Source organism: Plecotus auritus (assembly GCF_963455305.1).
Source record: "Plecotus auritus genome assembly, chromosome: 10".
In the NCBI taxonomy this organism is placed as follows: domain Eukaryota; kingdom Metazoa; phylum Chordata; class Mammalia; order Chiroptera; family Vespertilionidae; genus Plecotus; species Plecotus auritus.
The window spans coordinates 42,579,815-42,603,813 of record NC_137785.1 but is presented as its reverse complement, the minus strand read 5'-3'; the positions used below and the strand labels follow the sequence as shown (position 1 = coordinate 42,603,813).

The 23,999-nt window shown below is 43.1% G+C and overlaps 1 protein-coding gene across 1 annotated transcript in view; it reads right to left on the bottom strand.

The window, feature by feature from the left end:
- Positions 1–1,170: 1,170 nt before the first annotated feature.
- GLG1 (golgi glycoprotein 1) overlaps positions 1,171–23,999 on the bottom strand; it is a 115,456-nt gene continuing 92,627 nt past the window's right edge. The window contains exons 12-26 of the mRNA XM_080643460.1: positions 23,278–23,415; positions 21,131–21,217; positions 19,346–19,408; positions 18,558–18,671; positions 14,511–14,599; positions 13,474–13,591; positions 12,656–12,748; positions 10,440–10,577; positions 9,033–9,156; positions 8,203–8,345; positions 7,911–8,012; positions 6,885–6,992; positions 4,987–5,107; positions 4,299–4,405; positions 1,171–1,676 (exon numbers count right to left, since the gene is read on the bottom strand). Of these exons, the coding sequence (XP_080499586.1) occupies positions 1,509–1,676; positions 4,299–4,405; positions 4,987–5,107; positions 6,885–6,992; positions 7,911–8,012; positions 8,203–8,345; positions 9,033–9,156; positions 10,440–10,577; positions 12,656–12,748; positions 13,474–13,591; positions 14,511–14,599; positions 18,558–18,671; positions 19,346–19,408; positions 21,131–21,217; positions 23,278–23,415 (1,713 nt within the window). The 3' untranslated portion in view covers positions 1,171–1,508. The remainder of the gene's footprint in view (positions 1,677–4,298; positions 4,406–4,986; positions 5,108–6,884; positions 6,993–7,910; positions 8,013–8,202; positions 8,346–9,032; positions 9,157–10,439; positions 10,578–12,655; positions 12,749–13,473; positions 13,592–14,510; positions 14,600–18,557; positions 18,672–19,345; positions 19,409–21,130; positions 21,218–23,277; positions 23,416–23,999) is intronic.

Genomic DNA, 23,999 nt, shown 5'->3' with positions numbered 1-23,999 from the left:
ATGATTTATAACACTTTGTGGACGTCTAACAGGTTAATAAAATATATATTATATAAATATATCTCCTACTGTACACGCCGCCCTCTGAGGCAGCCACTGTGACTCCATGCCCCAAGTCAAGCCAAGCCGTGCTGGGTAGAACCATGATGCCTGCAACCTCCCTCTGAACACTCCAACCTGTCACCTCCACACTATGGGGCGAGGGAGGGTGGCCAGGAATATTGCTCCTATTAAGCTCAGATTCTGAAAAGACTGACGAATCACCAAAGTACAACCTTTAGCCAATGCCTTCTACCGTGGGTGTATGCAGCAAACGGACAGAAAGGAAAAAGAATGGAGAAAGTCTCCATCTTTTAATGTAAGAACTTTCCACGCCCTCTCCAGGTAGAGGCATAAAGGAGCTGTCTAGGAAGGTGGCTTGGAGCCTGCAAAAAGGTCAGGCTGGACTGCAGTCACACCTGAGACCATGCTACATCTTTCTAAGCCATTGTCCTGACCTGCAATGTTGCCTGAAAAATAAAGCCAAGTGAACCAAGCCCTGGCTCCTCCTTCCTGCCCCGAGCCCCGCCCACGCATGCGCTGCTTCCGGGCAGGACTGCTGGAGCACCTGCTGCCCCGCAGGGGCAATCCCAGGCAACCACGTCCTGCACTAGCCTGGCGGAGGGAGGGCACCGGGGTTCTGCTGCCTGGGACCCGGTCCAGCCTCTCAGTGCAGATCAGCGTCAGAGTTTTGATCTTCCCCCCAATCCATGTGCCCTTGGCCTAGGGAGGCTCCTGCTTTACTTCACTGAGGTGAGGAGAGCGTAGGAATACGTGTGGCCATGGGGTCTTGACCAGCAGTGGCTCTGTTAGGGTGGAAACTGGAAGGCATCACTGTTTCAGCAGAAGAAAACAGGATCCGAAGTTGGCTGGTTAGTGGTTTCCCACCACTTGGTGAAGTCCATGGCCCTGACATGGCCCAAAGGTGCTTTTGAGAAATGAGCAAGACATCCCAGTTGTAGCATATTGGGTGGTGTGTTTCCCCTTTAACGTCCTGTCTTCATTATACACAGTCACACAGAAGAAAGAACCCATTGCCCAAATCAAGCTTGGAGGAGGTGTGTTACTATATACATTTTTTCCTTTCTTTAAAAATTTCTTTCCTTTTTTTTTTTTTTTTTTTTTTTTTTTTAAGAAATCATTTGAGTTGCAGGTCAGATGAGTTGGTTCTGGAAGTACCTGTGGTTCCATTGGTATGAGAGAGACTTGTCTACAGGTAAACCTAAGTCTGCCAACAACGGCGATAACCAAAGCGGCCAGCGGCTGATGCTGCACAGATGGTCGGAAGGAAGGACACCATGACATGGGTGAAGTCTGAGATGGGACAATGCAGTGGTACCTGCTGCTGCTCTAACATGGGTGTTTGTTGATGGCACCTCTGAGAAGAACGAGGTGAGTGGGTACTCTATACAGGAGGGCTGTACAAACTAGGTACTGGACAGGTAGTTCCTTTGGTGGTCAAGGTGGCTCTACCTGTCCTTGAGCTCTCGTGTCACCCGTTTAGTGATACGTCCACACATCAGGCCAATCAGGAATAATATACAGATGCTCCCACTGATGACGGAGAGAATGTAGTTCTTTGACGGGGATGTCATCACTTGCATGGCGAGGTCAGAGAAGCCATCCGCGGGGGCCACCTGGAATAACATATGACAGCATCACCCTCTGAGAGAGAACCGGGCTGGGTGGTGCTAGCTCCAACTTGCCCTACCTTGATTCCTAGTTTACTTTATGTCATTTCTTTTGAGGAGCAAGGGCAAGGGACGAGCTACAACTCTTTCTTCTGATCATAATATTATATGTATCGACTATGTAAGGTTAGATGGACCTGGAGATTATTATGTAAGTGAAATAAGCCAGTCAGAGTAATACAAATACCATATGATCTCACTTATATGTGGACTCTAATGAACAAAATAAACTGAAGAACAAAATAGAAACAGAGGGCTGGGGAACTGGATGAAAGAAGGTGGAGTGATTAAGCAAAAAAACACACATATATATCACACACACACATACAACAGTGTGGTAATAGCCAGAGGGAAAGGGAGGTGGGAGCAGGTGGAGGTGGATAGAGGGGGGATAAGTGGGACGGAAAGAGGCACTGCTTTGGGAATGGGTGTACGACGCAGTGTGCAGGTGATGGTTTGTTGAGTTGTACACTTGAAATTTGTATGGTTTTGTGAACCAATGTCACCCCAATAAATTCAATTTAAAAATAAAAATAAAGGAACTGCTAATAAAATAAAATAAAACAAAAAAAAGATTAGAAAATACAGCCAAATCCAAAGAGGGGGACCCCGTCTCATCACAGCAATCACTGCCCCCAACAAAATAACAGCCCCACTGAGGACTGGGCAATGTGCGGGGCTTTGGAAAGGGTGCAACATGTTTACAAACAGCCCTCACACCACCTCACAAGTGGGTTTTTAAATATATATATTTTGTTGACTTTTTACAGAAAGGAAGGGAGAGGGATAGTGAGTTAGGAACATCGATGAGAGAGAAACATCGATCAGCTGCCTTCTGCACACCCCCTATTGGGGACGTGCCTGCAACCAAGGTACATGCCCTTGACTAGAATCAAACCTGGGACCCTTCAGTCCGCAGGCCGAAGCTCTATCCATTGAGCCAAACCGGTTAGGGCTCACAAGTGGGTTTTATTATCCCATATTACAGATGGAGACCCAGAGGCCCAAGGACTAGGAGGTGGTTTAGTGACTTGCAAAAGGTCAAGGTTCTTACGTATTCTGATTCATTTTATTCATCATATTTGCTGCCTTTTAAAAAACAATTCAAATTATGTTATATGCTAATTCTTTATCTTGACTTGTATGCACTCGTTATTATATCATAAGCACTCCCCCACATCAAAAGTAACATGCAAACATGATGGACAGGGACTGAATATACTTCCCTACTTCCTCATTGTGGACATTACCATGTAACCAATCTCCACCCTCGGTTTTCCTCACTGCTTTCTCAAATGCGCCTCTCCAGTGGCTGCTATGGCAGAATCAGACCCGGAAGGCTCCCCAGGCACACGCAAACCTGTTCTTTTGAGTCTCACCTTAGCTGGGTGCCTGAAAGGGCTGGCCCAGAGATGTCTGGGCTGCTTCTATGCTCAGCCCATGTACACAAAATAGAGCAGGGGCTTCAGATTAATGCGATCTGAGCACCAACACGTGTCGACCCAAAGCAAGCAGTGGCAACTCTTAGCAGCTCAAAAGTGGAAACCAGTGAGGAAAGAAAAGGGTAACTTCATCTCTACTGCCTCAGCTGACCAAGGACGCCAAAGCTGACTTTGTTTCCTCGGGAGGAGGAGTAAGGGGTGCTTAATCCCTTGCTATTTTGACAGTTATAGTCCCTTATGTCTAGGTATGAAAATTTTCTGTGGTCTTTCCCGCTTGCCTGTTACCCTTGACCTTTAAGCACATGGGTGACAGGAAGAACTGGCCAAGGAGTCCTGTGTTTTCTCTCAATCTGAGGAATGTCTATCGCAGCGCAGGGAGATATAAAGAGCGTGGATCAGAAACCTGACTTTTTCACCTTCGGCAAGTCATAATTTAGGAAGTCACAGTTTCCTCCACCATAAAGTGAGAGAATAATCATTCCACTTACCTCATAGGTTTCAAGTTTTAAATGAGGTTAATATCCACCAAAGTGATTTGTGAACTACAAGGCAATGTATACATGAGAAGAACTGTTATCATTCTTCTCACTGAGTCTGAGTTTTTGTAGGAAAAAACCCCCCGTCCCAAGTCCACCTGAGTACCATACACTTTCACCGGAGTCCTAATTCTCTCTCCATCCTATGACGCCCTGTGTTCCAGGCTAGCTGAAGGCCAGTCTCACATACGTATTTTGCTCCTAATGACTGTGCAAAATTAGAAAAACAAGCTACAGCAGGAGTGGCTGGATATCTTCCTTTTCTCATGGGCATGATGTCTAGTTTCTCTTGCACAGTTGGCTTAAGTCACATCCTTCCTTTGGGTGACTCACTTTTCAGTGGTAGACTGTGGGCCCCTGAGGGCAGAAAGTAACAGCCCTGGCAAACCCTAGCAGACACAGCCCAATGCAAAGCAAGATGGTTCCAGGCTCATGAACAGCGAAGGAGGCTCAAAGGTACACTGACAGATTTTTCTAACACACTTACTGCCGGCCTCACAACAAAGACCAGAAAACCAGTGAAGTGCCTTGAAGAGACTGGGAAACTGACAGCACAGATGGCCACTTGAGCAGATGCTCTTGGTCATTACCTTTGCTGCATAACTCCACATCTCAATCCGATCATTGAGGCGTTTTTTGCACTCCGGTTGTAACCTCACCCGCTTGTCCTCCAGGGCCTCCATGAGGCAGGACATTTCTGTGGAAGGAAAGGGATAAGAACAGTCTGAAACCCTGCAGAACTGAGAGATTTCAGTAAGGTTAGGGGGAAGGCTATTTAACCACCAGGGACTTCAGATCTGTTGGATGAACAAAGTTAAATCCATTCTAGGAAACTTGACCCGAGATGCAACATGGAAAATGATGATATTTCATTCCAACACGGACTGTCCAGTCTCTCCTAAAATCTCTCCTATATTTACTGGGCACAAGTGCCACAGAAACAACTCCCCACCTGCCCAGGTTCTACATCACACAAAACGTGTGCACTGAGCCTAACGTGGCCACTGGGGAAACTGATGAAGCTGAAGCTGCACAAGATGGGAAAGAGATCCATGATGGCGGCCTGACTTATGCTTCCCCGAACTCAGCTTTCGCAGCGAGGTCAGTTCAAACTGCAGGGTTATTCCAAAGTTCATTTTGCCACAAAGGCTCCCAGAGGATATTGTCAGTGGTTGAGCTGCAGCTACAGAACAGAGTAGCTGCAACTAATGTCTCAGGGGGTGTCTTCGCTCCTCCCAAGACAGTTCAGACAGGGTCAGCGTGAACACAGTGACTTACGACGCCCGCGGCCAGGGGTGATGGCTGCGCAATGGTGTTTGATGTCCAGGGCACAAGCTGTATGAAGAACTGGGTCCACAAAGATGTCTGCTTTGCTTTCCTTCAGCATGTTTAACACCTCCTGGAAGGGAAGAGCATTGCAGAGAGAGCTTTTATGGAGACAATGCAGCAGATCTGCTGTCTGCAAACACTTTAGGTACAAAGAAGTCAAGGAGAGAAAGCTGAGGGCTAACAACAGCCTGCTCTGAGACAGGCGGCAATGTGATGATGATGCAAAGAGTGCAGATTTTTAGTATCCAATTTTTAAAAAAGAATAGTTTATTGATTCTGAGAGAGAGAAAGGGAGAGGGAGAGAAACATCAACGTGAGAGTGTAACATCAATCTGCTTCCTCCTGCAAACCCCTTATCGGGGATCAAGCTTGCAACCTGGGCATATGCCCTGACAGGGAATTGAACCAACAACCTCCTGGTACACAGGACAATGCCCAATCAAGCCACACTGCCAGGGCATTTTAGCATCCAACAGAACTTAATTCAACGAATATACTTGGGGACCTACATAGTGAATGAAAAGCTATTTGCTAAACAAAGCAGGAGATTGTAAGATCAGATTTGTATTTTTGACATTATTACTAAATACTAAATGCTAGTATTCATATTGATATAATACAGTTATTTTGTTACTTTAAGAAGTCAGAAAATGTGAATTCTGAAAATCAGAGTAATATGCTATATGAAAATTCCCAAACATAAGTAGATGTCTGCAAAATGTTTCATTTACCTCCATTATCCTCAAAAGGAAAAAATTAATTCACAAAGCATAATGCTACTGCAACAATAATTCTTATTTGAGTTTAAAGAAGTTTTGAACAAGAGACATATAAACATAATAGAAGTGAAATCAACTCTGCAAACCCTCCAATTAATATGATGAAATTATAGGAGGTAAAGACAGGCTGGAAATGATTTGTTAAATAAAAATTAGTTTGCTCTCAATAAAGACTGTAGTCCCTGTAAAACAACAAAAACAAAAACCCAAAAGTAAAACTCAAATATTGCCGAAAAGTCCTCCTCAAAGTTAGATGAGACCAATTGATGACAAAGAAAAATATATACATTTAGCTATTAGTGAACTAAGACCATAAGAAATTGGAAATATTTCTAGTACCTGAAAATATTTACACACAATATTCACATGGACTCAACAATGACTTCACTGTAACACTTTTTAAAAAAAATATATTTTTATTGCTTTCAGAGAGGAAGGGAGAGAGAGACAGAAACATAAATGACGAAAGAGAATCATTGATCGGCTGCCTCCTGCATGCCCCCACATTGGGGATCGAGCCCGCAAGCCAGGCATGTGCCCTTGATTGGAATTGAGCCCGGGATCCTTCAGTCCGCAGGCCAACACTCTATCCACTGAGCCAAACCAGCTAGGCCACTGAAACACTTTTTTAAAAAGGTAACGCTTTTTAAAAAGAAGGTCAAATTTTCAATTTTGTAATATACTGTAGGCTTAGTCATATTTTGATAAATTTGTTTTTATGTGCTGTTTCTGAAATGAATTAAATCTTTAACTGATTTTTATGAATGCAATGCACTTACTGATATATTGGAATTGACATTTTGCTTTGGTATTCCACTCAGAGTGCCCTTTAAACAATGTCCTAGTCATGGAAATGAGACATTCACAAATAATTAGTACATGTGACAGAATATTTAAGTTATAGGCCATTAATGGTCAGGAATCAAATTAAAGTTTGGTAAGAGAGAACAGCACAGCATTCTGGGAAGGAAGGTTTAGATTTCATCACGGACATGCACAGAATACAGCATTAAAAGGAAAAAGGGGAAGAGAGAGAAAAGCAAGTGGGGAAGTGATGATGGCGGTTACCCTTTTGCACATGTCCGTTTTGATTTTGAGCAGGTTAACTTTGAGGCACTCCTCCACTTGACCCGTCTGCTCCTGGGCTGCTGCTTCCTCGGCACACAGATTGGAGATCTGACACAAAAAACAAGGTCACCCCACTCTCACCAGAAACCTCGGTCTCTGAAATGTGCAGATCTGGCGATCTTCCCACACATGTGCCCAGAGCTCCACTCAAACAGATTCCTCCTCCTTCTCCTCCCTCCAGAACGAGATACCAAGCTCCGTTTTCCTTCACAAGGACTGGCACAGAGTCAAAAACCAGCCAATGTGCATATCTCATGCCGTCAACCCTGAGACCTGAGAAAGATTGTCCCAGGACTGCACAAGGACTAGAATCAAAGATACTCCCTGATCCACAGGAGGAAGACTATGCAGCCAAGTAACACACTAAAAGCAAATGCTTCACATTTCTAGAGGTTCAGGGTCAACCCAGACTCACAACTCAAACACACACACACACACACACACACACACGGGTCTGGAAACATAGCCTACAACACAGATTAAAAAATTAATCTTTTCTGGACAGCTCTGAGTAAGCTTGTTTGAAGTATTTTTAGCTACGACCCCCTCAAGTTCACATACGTTGAACAAGGTTCTCCACTCGGCTCTTTCTAGCTAGGAAGTCAAATGATTTCTAAGGACTGGCACTTCTTTAGAGTTATTATAGGAGCATGTCTATCTTCCTGCCAAGTCTTGGGGTGTTCTGGGTTCACTATCAGAACTAGAAGAAGGGAAGAATAAACTATATGTAGAGATGTAATAGTAGAATGCTTTTGTTTAATAGAGAACTACAGAATCAGCCGTGTATAGTGACAAGACTAATTCCGAGTTACAGAGAACCAGGAACTTGGACCATGGAGAGCCTAAAAGATGGTCCTTCAACTAACCCTGGAGTCAGGGCTCAGGGAAAGAGAGTAAAGAACTTTTCTCCAATGAAAACTTCTCTGACCAGCTCTGTTCACAAGCAGCTTCATACCCCAATCCTACCTCATCTGAGCAGTGCAGCTGGAGCTGAGGATCGAGTCGGTAATCTAGAGCAGATTCCTGAATAATAATCCGGATCTGGTCTTCGCAGTCTGAAGAGAGGCGCTACATGTGACAAAGGGAGAACATGTCAGGCTATTTGACAACTTCAGCTTTTTACTTGGCCCCTGACTTGGGAAGGTATAAAAAAGGTCCTGGGGCAGTAGGAGCGAGCTGAGACCTTCTACGAGAACCACTGCCAGGAAGAGAGGCAGCTCCCTGAACACACCGCTGTGGAGAGCCCAGGCCAATCTACCTGGTCAGCGTATCGCAGCTTGAGGCAGGAGATGACTTGGCCTTCCAGTTCCGAATCCTCCTTGGCCTTAGTCAGGATACCGTGACAGAATTTAGGAATGTCGGCTTTACAGGCTTTCCTTAACACAGGGTTTAGGCGGTAATCTGTAGAGCAGAAAGTGTTAAGAACATGATAAAATATTCCAACTGGATTCACAAATTTTTAGAAAGCCACCTTCCAAAAAGGGACATATTATGTCAATGACCACAAATAAACCACTGAAGTGTTTATTCAATAAATGTATATCCACTGAGCTCTCACTATTTGTCTTTAGTCAGATATACAAGCCAGGAATCCTTCTACGGGGCAGCAGCTGCTCAGAGTCTGAGACTGATCTTCTGAGCAGTCCTCACAAAAATCAAGCAGATATCAACCTTCCCCATACAGTTAGTTTTGAAAATACTGAGAAAAGAATATCCAACTCACCTTGGCCATTTAGTTACAAGGTAACTCAGAGATAAAATTTCTCTGCTCTAAAATAAATGACCCATATACTCACCTGCCACAGGCATGAAGTTTTATTAAATCTCTAGACTTTTCAAGAAATCTAGCCCTGATTTCCTTTGTAAGCCCTTTAGAGGCAGTTTTCTATTTTTTCAGCCTCTTCTTTCCCATGACTTTCATTCTGTTCTCCTGGATACTATTCAAGGGAGGATTAAGCCCTTTTGCTTACATCCAGGCTCTCCCCTGAAAATTCCCAAGCAACAAAGCACCTACAGTTTTATGAGGCATGGATCCACCCACTCAGTTCCACTAAGTGTGGGGCCAGGAAAGCCAAGCCAAGATGTTACCTGTGTTCTGGGTGATCTGGCGCTTGGTTATCATCTGTTTGCATTTGGGATCCATCAACTCACTGTTTTTATTTTGTTTCAAGCACTGCAACATGGTTTTGGAATCTGCTTCTGGACAGAATCTCTGCAAAGAATCAAAGTTTTATAAAAACAGCTATTCAAACATGGCAATTAACACCATCTGCATCACATGTATTACTCAAACATCTGTTGAGAAGCTTATGACAGAAGCAGCCTGAAGGTATCACTTGATACAAGAGAAATGACTAGGCGTGAATAAGCATTCAGCCTCAAGACCCTATTCTTTACCTACTTTCCACTGTAGCTCTCACATTTCTTTCTCCTACCTCAGTGTTTCCCAGTTTACATAGGATTGATTCCCTACCCTCATGGCTGTTACATTACGTGGTATCTCATGAGCTTAAATATTATTAAGCATGAATTTAATTGTACCAGGTGGCCAAATTTCTACCCAATTCCAATGGGAAACTCAGGAATTATCCACTAACCAATGTGAACAGGGATGTGTGGAAAGGACCCATCTGATTTATCTCTTAACTACAGGCTAGTCCCTATACACTGGTTAGTGTCCTTGAAGTCAGAGCTCCATTTTGGACTAGTAAAAAATTCCATCTGTACCTGCTAATTCTAGTATATTGACATCAGAATATGGGGATGTGAACTGGTGACTGATCTTTGTAAAAGTAATATCAAGTTTCTGCAAACCCAACCCTGATATTTCCACTTTTACAGAGGACTCAGTTTTACCAGGCCCACCAAAAGAGACTTCTAACTTCAACAATTCTCTCTGGAATTTATTTGCTAGGTTGAAAAGTAGCATTTTATTTTAAAAGGAAGCGGAAATAAGTGGTCAGAACCTTAAGTTTAATCTCTGTATATATGGACAGATCCAGGAACTGATGTCTAGGTTCTTAAGTCAGCCCTGCTGTAGAGAATGTTCACTGCAGAAGTAAATGAACCAAAAAACTTTTAAAATGGAAAAGCCTTTCGATGGTGGTGGATTAATGATCAGGACATTTTGATGGTGGCTTTCTCGGTCATATATTCATTGGACCTCTAGTTACTCGTGGCTCAGGTCTAAGTGAGGTCGATTATCACAGCTCAGGGGTTTTTTAACTTGACATACATCAGAATCATCTGGAGAGCTTTAAACCAGACGCTCCACTCCCAGTTTCTGATTCAGCAGATCTGGGGTGGGGCCCAGGAATCTGAAGATTCCTAGGGGATGCTGATGCTGCTGGTCTGGGACTAGACTTTGAGAACCACGTCTTAGCTGTATAAACAATGAAAATGGCAAGATCATATGAATTTTTTCTGACATTTAAAGAGGTTTATGCTGTCATTTTTACTCACCCCATGCGTAGTGCTTGGTTTTGGACCCCTTACCTTTATCATCTGCTTGCAGACCCTCATGAGCGTATAATCTAGTTCTGGGTCCATCATCTCTGTCTCCTGCAGCTTAAAAACTTTCTGGTGGCAACGAGTACTTAGCTGCTTCTTGTTTTCTTTCAGACATTCAATTATCTAGGGCGTAAGAGTAATGGTCAAGTTAAGGGGTATACCAGGATTGAAAATCCTTGTCTTCTGACTGAAGCATTCAGATCTTAGTACATCCCCACTTTCTATCCAAGTACCTTCCATTTCTAATTCCTAGGTAATAGGAATCATGACTTCCTTAACAAGGAGAATTATATTTATAGATTTATAACTTCAGAGCTATAGTAAACCAACCATATAAAAATAATGGAAGAATAGCAGGCTGCACTGAGCTCTAAAGGGAAGGAAACACACTCAGGATTCCTGGATTCTTTTGCCTTCTCGAGCTGATCCTCATCAAGATTCCTTCTGAAGCACACAGGAGGCTCTCTGGCTCTCTCTGGAGCAATAACCCTGACTAGACTGCAGGCACAAGCCAGGAGGTTCAGTTCAACTCACCACTTACCACAAGAGAATATAGCATTAGATGCCAGGTATAAATTAGACCCAATCCTTACCCCACACAGTGCAAACTTCATATAAACAAACAAGTACAGTAAAAAAATACGAGTGGATTAACATAAAAGCATAAAGTATATTATGCTAAGTGAAATAAGCCAGTCAGAGAAAGACAAATATGACCTCACTTATATGTGGAATCTAACGAACAAAATAAACTGACAAACAAACTAGAGTCAGAGGCATAACTCCATGGAACAGACTGACAGATGTCAGAAGGGAGGGAGTGTGGCGGGGGGAACTGGATGAAAGAAGGTGAAGAGATTAGCCAAAGAACATATATGAGTAACCCATAGACACAAACAACAATGAGGTGATGGCCAGAGAGAAGAGGGGGTGGGGGCTGAGTGGAGGTGGGCAAAGGGGGGAATATGGGAACATCTGTAATAGTGTCAACAGTAAAGTTTTTTACAAAAGCAGGGAGTAGCACAGGATGGATTTTCGGCAGTGAATTAAGTATATCCTGACTCTCCTCTGTGAACGATGCAGAAGAGAAGCAGACGGAAAGCTGCAGCAGCCAGGGCTGTAGCATAAAGTCAGGAGACTTCTGTGAAATTCTCAAGGCACAACCAAGGAGCATCAAATAGCTGAGGGAAAAGGTAACAGCGCAATAAGAACATATTGTTTAATAGCCTCAGAACAACACAGAAGGAAATGGTAAATGATAAGCAAGAACAGGTTATGAAAAGAATCAACTGCAGATCTTGGGAATGAAAACAGCAGAATGGCATGAATTCTGAGACTGAAAGAGCCAACCAGAATAAAGAAGTAAAAAAAAGAATACCTAATTATATCACAGTGAAAATACAGATTATTAAAGATAAAGGGAAAACTCAGAGGCAGATTAACTACATAGAAATGAGGCTCAGATTGCCCTAAGACTTTGCATCAACAACACTAGGGACAACAAGACAATGAAGCCACTATCTCAAAGGAAAGCTCCATGGGAATGGCCTGGACTAGAAGGAGCAGTTGAGTTACTGGAAGAACATGAAAAAAAAAAAAAAAAAAAAAGAGGGATTGAACAAAAAAGGAAAAGGAGAGAGAACTTAAGGACATGGACAACAGTGTGGTGATTGCAAGGGGCTGGGAGTGGAGGTGGAAGAGGGCATAAAGGGGATAAATGGTGATGGAATGAAATAAAATAAATCCTTGGACTATTCTAAAAAAAAAAAATTATTTGCTTGCACTTCATTCCTGATGATTCTGGGTAGGTCCCTGTTTCCATGTATTTTTAAAAAAGTTTCTTAGGTGATACTTGTGTGACCTTTAGTTGAGAACTGCAATGGGAACAGAGGGAGGGAATAACTAATTATAGAGGTGCAGAGTGTTGGGAAAGCTATACAGAGGAGGAGGCATATGAAGGATCATTAAGAGATTATTAGGCAGACGTGGAAACCGAAAGAGAATAAATAGGAGACAAAGAGAAACTTTGGGAAAAGTCTGGCATAACTCGTGAGAGGATGATTAGGTTGGGACAGATGTGATGAGGCCTATCCCACCGAAGAATTAATTTTTAAAATGTCACCTTCACACACACACACAATAAATAAAGTAACATGTCACCTTCACATTACTTCTGCAGTTAAAAAACAACAAGAAGCTACCTGGGCGTTGCCATATTGCACCGTGGAACAGTAGTTCTTGATGTCACTCTTGCAGGCTTCATACAGATCTGGTTCCAGACGGATGTCCTCTGTCTGCAGGAGCGGGAACCATGGAAAAGGGAGGTTACTCTGAACTGGAGATGTCAAATGTTCTACATATTTTTTGATTGGATCCTGTCTGGTAACCACAACTTGTACACAGCCAAGTGGCAGGAGAACGGAGATTTAGTTTCAGTGCTGCCACTAACTAGCTGCATGGCCTCGGACTTTCTCTGCACAATAGACTTTTCCTCTCATAGTGCACAGCGTGGCCGACTTCCACTTCACCGTGGTGATCAGTGCCTGGCACTCCCCTGGACACTGCTGTTGGTCAGGGGCTGGGCACAGACCTCAAACTGACAGGATCACATTGAAGGGAAAGATCTTTTTTTCATGCTGGGGAAGGTTTCTCTTGTTTTTATTTTCCTGCTGGAGATGAATCTGGGGCAGGTGGCCCAGTGTTGCAGGCGGCCATCACAGGGAAAGCAGCCTTATGGTGAAGCTGGGGCAAGGACAGCAGAGTGAAAGGAGAGACCTTTGATCCCACGGACATTACTATGCAATGACTGTATTGCATGCTTACAACTTTGTCTTGCTCTGGACTTTCAGTTTCACACAGTAAAAATCTTTTCTCATTCAAATACAAAGTAAAACAAGAAGCTGTCATACGGTAAATACCACGACAGTGGCTAAAATCTTTCAATTAGCCCTCGCCCCTCACCCACTTCCTCTCCCCTGCCCCAGGGCTTCTGGGATTGCGGCTCTGGTTGAGGCATTACCATCTCCAGCTCCTCCACCCGCAGCTGCTTGCGGCATTTCAGGGACACCCTGTGTTCTTTGGCTTCCTGCAGAGTGTCGTTGCGCACGGTGGTGCTCAGGCAGATCACCACGTCCACCCTGCCAAGGAAAGGAGGAGGCCTGGGACTGGCTGGAGCCACACAAGGGCAGGCGGCTGAGAGCTGGGCTAGGCCAGAGCAACAACCCCTCCCAGAACTCATGTCCCTTTCACCATGTTTTGAATGCCTTTCCTTTAAGTCTGTGTTCTCAGAGCTCTAAAAGCAGCAATTTGACTGTTATCTGTCATAAAAGTTGGGCCACAGCCCAAATGCTGACTATATTCCTGACTGGCAGGGAGGCCACAGAGGCAAGGGACAGTTCAACACTTGTTTTGTTAAAAACATGTGATCAGAGAGGAAGGCTGCTCTTAACTTGGACCATGGCTTTGATGTACATACTGTGAAACTCATTCCTGAAAAGTATAGAAACCCGAGCAAAATGGGAACTTGGTTTATATGAGGGGAAATAGAAATGTGCCTTTGCAAAGAGTGACAGGGAAGGATTTAGGTGGTCATGCTCCACAAACTCATCACTCCCATCATTAAGATGCAATTCCTAAATGAATAAGGTTTTGGTTTTCACTATATCTCTAACTCAGTAAAGCCACTCCTTCCCTGAAGAGATGCCTGAGTGGAGTTATGTCGGGAGGAAGTCAGCTAACCTCGTCCTCACACTGCTACTTGATCCCAAGTACAAAACCTCCATCTGTTCCACCAGAGACATAGCCCCAACTGGGAAAATTAAAAATGCTTCTTTAGTCTATGGGGTTCCCACATCAGAACTACCACCACCAATGGTGGCTCAGCAGCTATAAAGATGATGTCCAGACAATGCAGTGTTGGGCCACACTTCCGGAAGGAGTCTGCAGAGGCCCCCTGGGCTACCAGACAGCGGGAGGCTGCCTGACATCTTGGATATTCATTCAGGAGCTAAGAGGGATTTTAGAGAAGCAGAATGAATCAATTAAAAACTACATTACTTCTTCTTTATGTTGGGGCAAAGTTTCAGCACATCCTCTTTGCAGGCCATTTTAAACTTGTAGGAGAACCGAAAATCCTTCATCTGCACCTAAAAACAACAACGAAAAAGAAAGTCAGAAGCTCTGAGGCAAGTCCTAACCAGCGGTGCTGGGTGACATTGTGTTCGTACAGTTTGCAGAAGCCAGCCTTCCGGACTCTGCATGACTTGTCCTTGTCTCCACAGGCTCCGTGAACTGCTAACCTCCCCATTCCTCCCTCTGCTGCACGCACAGCAGTCCCCTGCCATTCCAATCACACACATGCTGTTCCCTCGGCAAAAGGACCCTTCTCCCAGATCTCCCCGGTTTTCTCTGTCACTTCCTTGGCGTTTCTATTCAACTACCTCCTTCTGCAGTCCCTTGTCTCCTTCATCCTCCAACCCGTTCATGCATTATTTTTCTTCACAGGCTTACCTGATACTATCTGTGTCTTCCTCTTACTTAGAACATAGTCCACACACAGGGCAGGGTTTGTTTGTTCTACCCCAGAGGCCCTGAACTCATCTGTCAAAGGCTATATGCCCCAGAAGAGGGGAATTTTACACAGATGCCTGGATTTCATCCTCCTGGCAAGGAAAGGCGTGCTTTACCAGAAACACTTCCGTTAGACATGTGGTAACAAAGAAGAGCATGACTTAGCCTTCTTATTATGACAGATCTGGGTAACATGATTAAGTTAAAAAAAAGGCTTTGAGCCCAGTGTATTGATACATATTTGGGCTGCTGCAATGAACAGTGACCCAAAACAGCAGGTCTCATTGATACTGTTCAAAGAAAGGCTAAAATACATCATGAAAGCAAGGCATGTGACTGAAGCAGGAAATGCCTTCTTACTGTCTCTATCCCCAATGGATTACATACTCCCTAAGGGTACCAACTATATACAGTCAAACCTCATTTCTGGAAATCCTCCCATCTCAGTTCTCTACCAAGTTGTTTATTAAAAAAATGTCTCATCCTTTTATGCTGATACCTCCGCATAACAAAAAGCGTCTCTCAGGCAACAAACAAAGGAGAGAATGCTTTTGTTGCTGGGGAGAGCAATGATTGGCACAGTTTTAAAACATAAAGAGACCATCAAGAGTGCTAATATTGCTAATGGTGTGAAAGAAACAATGATCACAGACAACTGCAGAGGTAGAAAAACAGTTGTTGATTTTGATAAACAAAAAGCAGTTAGCCAGTGATAACCATTTCGGAGGCAGTAATATATGAACAAAGATGCTGCATGCTGACCTGAAAGACACCACTGGAATGAATGATAAAAGTGATTCATTTAAAGCTAATGGGGGGGAAGAAACCAAGATGGCGGCATAGGTGAACACCTGAACTTGCTGCCTCGCACAACCACTTCAAAACTACAACTAAAAGACAAAACAGACATCATCCAGAACCACAGGAAGGCTGGCTGAGTGGAAATTCTACAACTAGAAGGGAAGAGAAAAGCACACTGAGACTCAGAGGAGGTGTGGAAGTAAAGTGCAGAGGTACGGGGACGCGCGCGGAGAGGGCTGGCAACTGAGTACGCGGCTAGCTTTTTCAATCCTCAGGGAGACACAAGCTCCCGACTGCTCTGAACTCCAGTCCTGGGCGAGACTCTGGGGACCCAGACTCATACAGGAAGAAACTGGACTGTCTGGCAGCGGGCGGAACTCGAGGGCGGCTTACTCTCAGAGGTGCTTGCAGCAATTACCGTGGGAACACCAAGACCCGGGGGCCTCTTAGGACAGGGCTGACGGGAGCCACTGCTGTTTGCTCCGCCCTGAGACTCTGCCCCATCCAAGCTGTGCGCAGAGGCTTTTGCATATGAATGGCCTGGTCCTTTGAAATCTAAACTTACCTAACAGACTGCAGCTGAGTCAGTGAGACCCAGAACATCCAAAAGAAGGCCCAAGACCCCACAGCAGCTTGCATTGCTTCACAGCTGGGCCTCATCTGGGCATTTCCAAAACCCAAACAAAGAAGATGAATCTGCAGATCTCTCCTTAGCTCCTGCTGGGTGGCCTCAGGCAGAGGCTAAATTAGCACCTCCTTGGAGATCCAAGAGCCAGTATACCCAGGGGTCAGAGTAGGACCATCCAGATTACAACTCCTCAGATCCATAAGGGACACACTCAGGGGGCAGACTCAGTGAGCACCAAAGCCCCACTGAAGCAAGTCTTGTCCCATAAGGGTGTCTCCAGCACAGAAGTTCTCCCAGCATAGACATAGCTGATCCTCACAGCCAGTTGGCCTGGAGGTCAATTCCTCCCAGTGATACCAACAACAATCAAGGCTTAACTACAACAAGACTGTGCACACAGCCCACAAAGGGGTGCACCAAGAGTGTCCACCTCAGGTAATTGAGGAGGCTGAGCCACTGGGCCCTATAGGACACCTAGCACACAAAGCCACCCTATCAACTCAGGGAAGCAACCAAAATGCGGAGACAAAGAAACAGATCACAAATGAAAGAAATGGAGGAAAGCAAACGACTGGATATAGAGTTCAAAACCACGGTTATAAGGTTTTTCAAGAATTTTCTAGAAAAGGCCCATAAATTTAGTGAGACCCTCAAGGATGTGAAAAAGGACCAACTAGAAATTAAGCATACACTGACTGAAATAAAAAATAATATACAGAGATCCAACAGCAGACTAGAGAATAGCAAGAATCAAGTCAAAGATTTGAAATACAAAGAAGCAAAAAACACACAACCAGAAAAGCAAAAAGCAAAAAGAACCCCAAAATATGAAGATAGTCTAAGGAGCCTCTGGGACAACTTCAAGCGTACCAACATCCAAATTATGGGGGTGCCAGAAGAAGAGAAAGAGCAAGATACTGAAAACCTATTTGAAGAAATAATGACAGAAAACTTCCCCCACCTGGTGAAAGAAATAGACTTACAAGTCCAGGAAGTGCACAGAACCCCAAACAAAAGGAATCCAAAGAGGACCACACTAAGACACATCATTATTAAAATGCCAAGAGCAAAAGACAGAGACTATTAAAAGCAGCAAGAGAAAAACAGTTAGTTACCTATAAGGGAGCACCCATATGACTGTCAGCTGATTTCTCAACAGAAACTATGCAGGCCAGACGGGAGTGGCAAGAAATATTCAAAGTGATGAATAGCAAGAACCTACAACCAAGATTACTCTACCCAGCAAAGCTATCATTCAGAATGGAAGGGCAGATAAAGAGCTTCACAGATAAGAAAAAGCTAAAGGAGTTCATCATCACCAAACCAGTATTATATGAAATGCTGAAAGGTATTCTTTAAGAAGAGAAAGAAGAAATAGGTAAAGATAAAAATTATGAACAACAAATACATATCTATCAACAAGTGAATCTGAAAATCAAGTGAATAAAAAATCTAATGAACAGAATAATCTGGTGAATATAATAGAATCAGGGGTATAGAAAGGGAGTGGACTGACAATCCTCGAGGGGAAAGGGGTGTGGGGGTTGCAGGAAGAGACTGGACAAAAATCATACACCTATGGATGAGGTCAGTGTGGGGGGTAAGGGCATGGGGTGGGGTGGGAACCGGGTGGAGGGGAGCTGTGGGGGGAAAAAAGAGGAACAACTGTAATAATCTGAACAATAAAGATTAAAAAAAAAAGGAAAAAAATAAAGCTAATGGGGGATGGTTTGATAAATTTAAGAAAAGACTTGTTTTTTTATAGATTAAACAGTACGTTAAACATGTTCTATATATTAGAAAGGTTAAAGCAGGGAATCGCTCAGGGTCTGGAATGGAATAATTCAATTTATATTCTTTTTTACTGGGAGGAAATGATTTTGTTTTTGAACAAATCATTTCTCGAACAGCCTTCAGGAACGCATTAAGTTCGAGAACTGAGGTTCCACTGTATTTATCACTAAGTTTTCAGGAGCCTAAGCATCTGGCCATAGCAGGAAAAAAACACATTTATTGAGAACAAGTCAAAATAGGGCATATATTTGGAGAAAACAATTTTTCACAAGAGCAGTCAAGTCAAGAAGGCACTGCCCGGTGTTACTGACCAGCTGGAAGTGGGTGACCCCAATGGCGCACTTCTCATTCATGTCCTTCTGGTGTTTGTTTTGTATCAGACACTCCATCAGGTCCCCAGAGTCTATCTGGTTATCTGCCACATCCTGAAAAGGCAGTACACATTTACACTTCATTTGTAACAATTAATACACACATCTTGTAGTCTAGTCCATAAAAAATGCAAAAAAGGTATGTATTAAATTATATCAAAATAAGCCTGAGAAATTACAAGGGACAAACATCTAGGGAATAAAATTCACACAGCAAGCTGCCCTGCACGAAGCTCCAACAAGAACATGCACTATGCAGTCAGTGCTTCTACTCCTTTGTTTCCTGGTTGTCAGATCCTCATGGTTCCTGGGTGTGTTTTGCTCCCACAATTAGGTAATCTAATACTTGAATAAAGTAACAGAATTTACTCAATATCCAGGTACAAGAAGACAGTTGGAAGGGGAAGCCACTGTTACTACTAACAAGCCCTGTACTGATGTACTGGAAGCAACCAGCCATGCCCCTGCGGCCTCCCCCGGCCCTCTCTAAAGGGCATCTCAACATCTGCTGTGAAGCACATATCTGGACGCCTACAAAGGATGACCAAGTAATGTTTCCCAGGATGGTGGCACCCCCTCTTGATTTTGTTTACATCTTCAACTTCTCAAAGTTGGCCACTCAGGAGTAACGTATGCTGAAGACAGAGATGATCCAACACACTTGGGGGGCCAGAGTCCTAGTGAAGTCAGTTCTGTTTCTAACCCTTGATTTTCCAGACATTACTTACGTGGCAAAAGTTCTGAATTATGGGCTCGCAGGCTCTCATCAGCAAGGCTTCTATTTGAATATCCTGTAGAAGATTAAATATATTAATTCTGCCTTAGGAAGAACCAGGGGTGGGAAAGGAGCAGTTTCTTTCTCTGAATTTAGTAGCATCTGATGGGCAAATAATCTGTCATGTACATTTGGAGACTATTTTAGTCTTTAAGTTAGAGAGCCCCAGCATAGATAGAACTAATTGCACCTCCATTATATGATGAAAGGCAAGTTTTCTAGAAGCAGATGCAGAATTAAGAAAGAGGAGAAAAAAAGCATTTAATAATACTACTAGAGTATATAAAGCCTTTCAAGTTTTTCCAAAAAGCTAAGCAGTTGAAAATGAAATCAAGGGCAACTGACATGTATCTTTAGTTTATGAGCTCCTAAACCAGGTCACTGTCCTCAAACCAAATGATAAACCACTGCCTCTTGGAACACACACTCAATGCCTTTAAGCAGAGAGTAAGCACTGTATAGTACTAGCTGCTGAAATAACAGATTCCTTTAAAGAGTCACACACCCCAGAATGTCCTCATAGGCCCACAAGAACAACGTGAATGGGAGAGGAGTTGTTAGAACATGAAAGAAAGGAATAAACCTTTGAAAAATAGAAAGAAAAAAGACTAGCTGAGAAATGTCTAATTTTACGTACTGACAATTTAAAAGGCTTCTGTTTTGTTTTTGTTTTTTAAAAAGCAGTTTTCGCCCAGCCAGGTGTGGCTCAGCGGTTGAGCGCTGACCCAGGAACCAAGGGGTCACTGGTTCGATTCCCGGTCGGGGCACAAGCCTGGGTTGCGGGCTCTATCTCCAGTGTGGGGCATGTAGGAGGCAGCCAATCAATGATTCTCTCTCATCACTGATGTTTCTATCTCTCTCTCCCTTCCTCTCTGGGGGAAAAAAAAAAAAAAAGGCAGTTTTCTGTTTCCCGGGTCTCTGCCCCACAAAACAATTTAAACATTTTTAGATGCCTCCCTCCCCAATAATAAGCTCTGAATTTTAAATAATATACCTAAGCTTATGAGGTTTTAAATTTTATTTTGTATATTTTAGTGGATTTCAGGATGGAATAGAGATAAACATATGTATTCAATCCTACATGTTTAAATATAAATCCCAGGCTTTTATTTTATTAAACACACAAACATTAGCAAATGACCTAATTGAAAGAGCTGAAGATAACAGGAATGCTTACCAGGGGTGGGCAAACTTTTTGACTCAAGGGCCACAATGGGTTCTTAAACTGGACCGGAGGGCCGGAACAAAAGCATGGATGGAGTGTTTGTGTGAACTAATATAAATTCAAAGTAAAGGAGCGGAGGGGAGGGCAAGAGAACCCTCCGCTCTTTCGGCTCCGCGGGCCGGATAGAACAGCCGAACGGGTTGGATCCGGCCTGCGGGCCGTAGTTTGCCCACGGCTGGCTTAGACTCTTCTTGAATGTGATTAAGAGATTTAAAGTATAGCTGCTATCTTTTCTTAAAGGGGAAAAAAAAGATTGGGGTCTAATCATTGTGATAAATTGAATTTATGAAGTAAACCAAAGAGCTAAACGGAGAGTTTTTCTGGAGAAATGAGGAAAGGGTGAAGTTCAGGAAGCATCACAATGTTCTTCTTTATAAAACAAACAGAAAGTTACCAGGTTTCTTTGGTTTTCCAGAGAATCTGTATTCTCAAGAATCTTAAGACAGTAGGACTAAGAACAAAGGAAAGGCTGCTGACAGGGCACTTTCCTTCTAAGAGCTGCAAACTGCTTACCTCCGATTCCAACTCGGTGAGGTTGCCGACTAGGTCTCTACACTCTACAGCCAAGTCATCAAGATGATCCTGGAGGCATTCCAGCTCCTGCAAGCAAAAAGGCAATCCCTTGGGGTTTGTCAATGACATGAATGATCACGGGAAGCTGAGATATCAGTGTCTACTTCCTTTTCAGTGGTCCTTCTTTTCTTTTCCTTTTAAAACTACTTCACTGAACAGACCACTAAAATTTTATTTATTTCCCAAACTGGGATGGTTGGATACTTGATGTAACAGGGTGGTTAAGAGGGTTGAGCCATGTGAATCCTCCAGAAGGCCAAACTGAGACATCCAGCAAGAATCAATGTACAGGTGTCCTCAGAGTCTAAAAATCTTATCAGGCCTTAATTCCATTCCATCAACACCCTGCCATTCCATTTATTTCTGTGTTTTGATAATGATCATTGGACAATAAATTCACAGTGAAAGACATGAAATATTTTAAGACTCTTTATGGGCAAAGTACGCTGGGACCCAGCATCTTAAACACAACAAAGAGCTGAAAAGTTCCTGCAAGCCTGGGATTCTAACTCTAGCCCACATAAGGGACCCTCCCAGGGAAACTGCCAAACAGGTGAGCACACTAGGGCTGGAGTCTCTAAAAGCTGTCTTGTCTGGGCTCTGGAAACTGAGCTGGAGCTACCTTATAGCATCAGTCTGTTACCATTTCTCTGAGAAATTTACAGGTTGTTAAGTATAGCACCAGCTCATTTTTTCAAATCACACCAATAGCTATTTCTCAGTTAAAGGACCAAGTTTAACTTACTATTCTGCAAGAATCTCTATTTTGAAACTAGACTGGGAAGGAAGGAGGAGGGCTGTAGGAATTATACAACCCTAAAGGAAAATGCATAATACTTTTGGGAGTAACATAAATGGCTAAGGGAAAAATCGCATTCATGGAAGCCTGTCCTAAGTTCAGCTTCACAATGCAGCTTTCTCAATGTTACTTTACAGGCAGTATGAAAGGAAACTGTTTCCTGGGATTCGGTATGACCATATCCCTTGTTTCATTAGACAGAGGCAGCAGAAAGCAAAACAAAAGGCATTTTCCAACAATAAACTAGACAGAGCTATAGTAGGCCCAGAAAGCCAACTGCGGAAAATGATATTCCCAGGCTCAACAGATCTGCGTAAGCAGCCACTGCTTCTTAAAAACGTCTGATTCCTGTTCCAATTTAATCCCAGTGAATGTTTCGGAGTGGTACAAACAGAACCTGGAAACCTGGGTTCACGCCTTGTTCAAGTATCAGCGGGGCTTTAAACAAGTAGCTATTCCTCACTGCTTGGTTTCCCTGCATTGAGATAGAAGACAAGCCACTTTCCCACTTAATCTGACAGAATGTAATAATGTGCCTCTTTTCTTTTTAACTAGGCACAAAACCCTAAGGAACCATCTACAGCATGCATGTAATTCTTGGGGGCTGCTCCTTTTCTATACTTCCTGTATGGAAGGCGGTTATAATATAATAAAACAAATGCCTGGCTAGGAATAGACCTGAGTTTTAGGTAAGGGAGTCAATATACTTCACTTCTCTGAGCCTCAATTTCATCAATTACTAGATGGAAAAAGTCCAATCCTACATATCCTGTAGCACTGTTGTCGGGCATGCACACTATTCATGTATACAAATATTTACACATATTCCTCCCTCAAAAAGGCTTAATGTGGCTTATAAAAATGAGAAAAAAACCCACATAAAATAAAATGAATTAAAAAATGAGTCAAAAAAGAGGAAATTATGTTAAAGAAAGTGGGATGGAGCAAGTAGTAAGTTAGCACATAAAACACCTACCACAAAATCTTATATACTTGCTAAAGGCAGGCCATACCTTTCTTTGACTCTATGTTTTTTAAGAGGCAACACAAAGAGGGAAAACAATCAATTACAAAGTAATATAAAGACAAACTAAATGCTTAGTAAAAGTATAATTATTCTTGATTACAGAGACCAAACAGAAAAATTTCCCAAGGATTTCTTATAGAGAGATCATCAAATAATATAACAAATTCTGTCCATGAAGTAGAGAGAAATGGATTTTATGGGGGTGTGTACTCTATATAACATGGTAATCATGAATATTATGATGATGATGATGTCACCTACCTGTCCGGTCTCTGTTTTCTCACTGCACCATTTGCCCAGGTCAATCAGGCACTTATCCTGGAGCGCAGGATCCAGCTTAACATCCATGGCACGCTGGTGTAGGATCCTCTGGACTTCAGCTCGGCACTCCCGTGAGAGCTACATAAGAACAAGCAAAGCATTCTAAAGGTACCAAAACCAAAAGACACCTGATAATGCCAGGAAACTGACAAATAACTTTATACCTTGAATCTTTTCCAGAATAATAATTAAATGTTCTAGGACACTTCTAAAAACCCACCCTTTTTGGAATGAGATTATAACGTTGGGCCTATTCTAATATATTATATGAAACAACATCCTTTTTTCAGAATATCCTAATAAAAAGTGAACTGAATTTGTTCAGGTTACATTAGAAAGTTTCTGTTCAGCAAGATTAATTTGCTATTACACCAAGAATGTAGAGTAGAATGTTGGGTCCAATTCAGGAGAGAAAACACACCGGTTAGGAGAACTGAGTTCAAATTTACCTAAACTCAGACAAGCAGACAACAGCAGAAGCAACAGTCACTACAGGTTAGAATCAGACTCTTCTAGATGTGTTAGAATTAGAAGAGGGTGAAACAGAAGAAAACTAGTGTTTTGGGAAAGGTTGTGAGAAAGCGGTCACTGACAGGCAGAGATATTCTCTCTTCCTAAACGGGCCATGCGCCTGGGTGGTGGGGAGAGAGATGGAGAGTAAC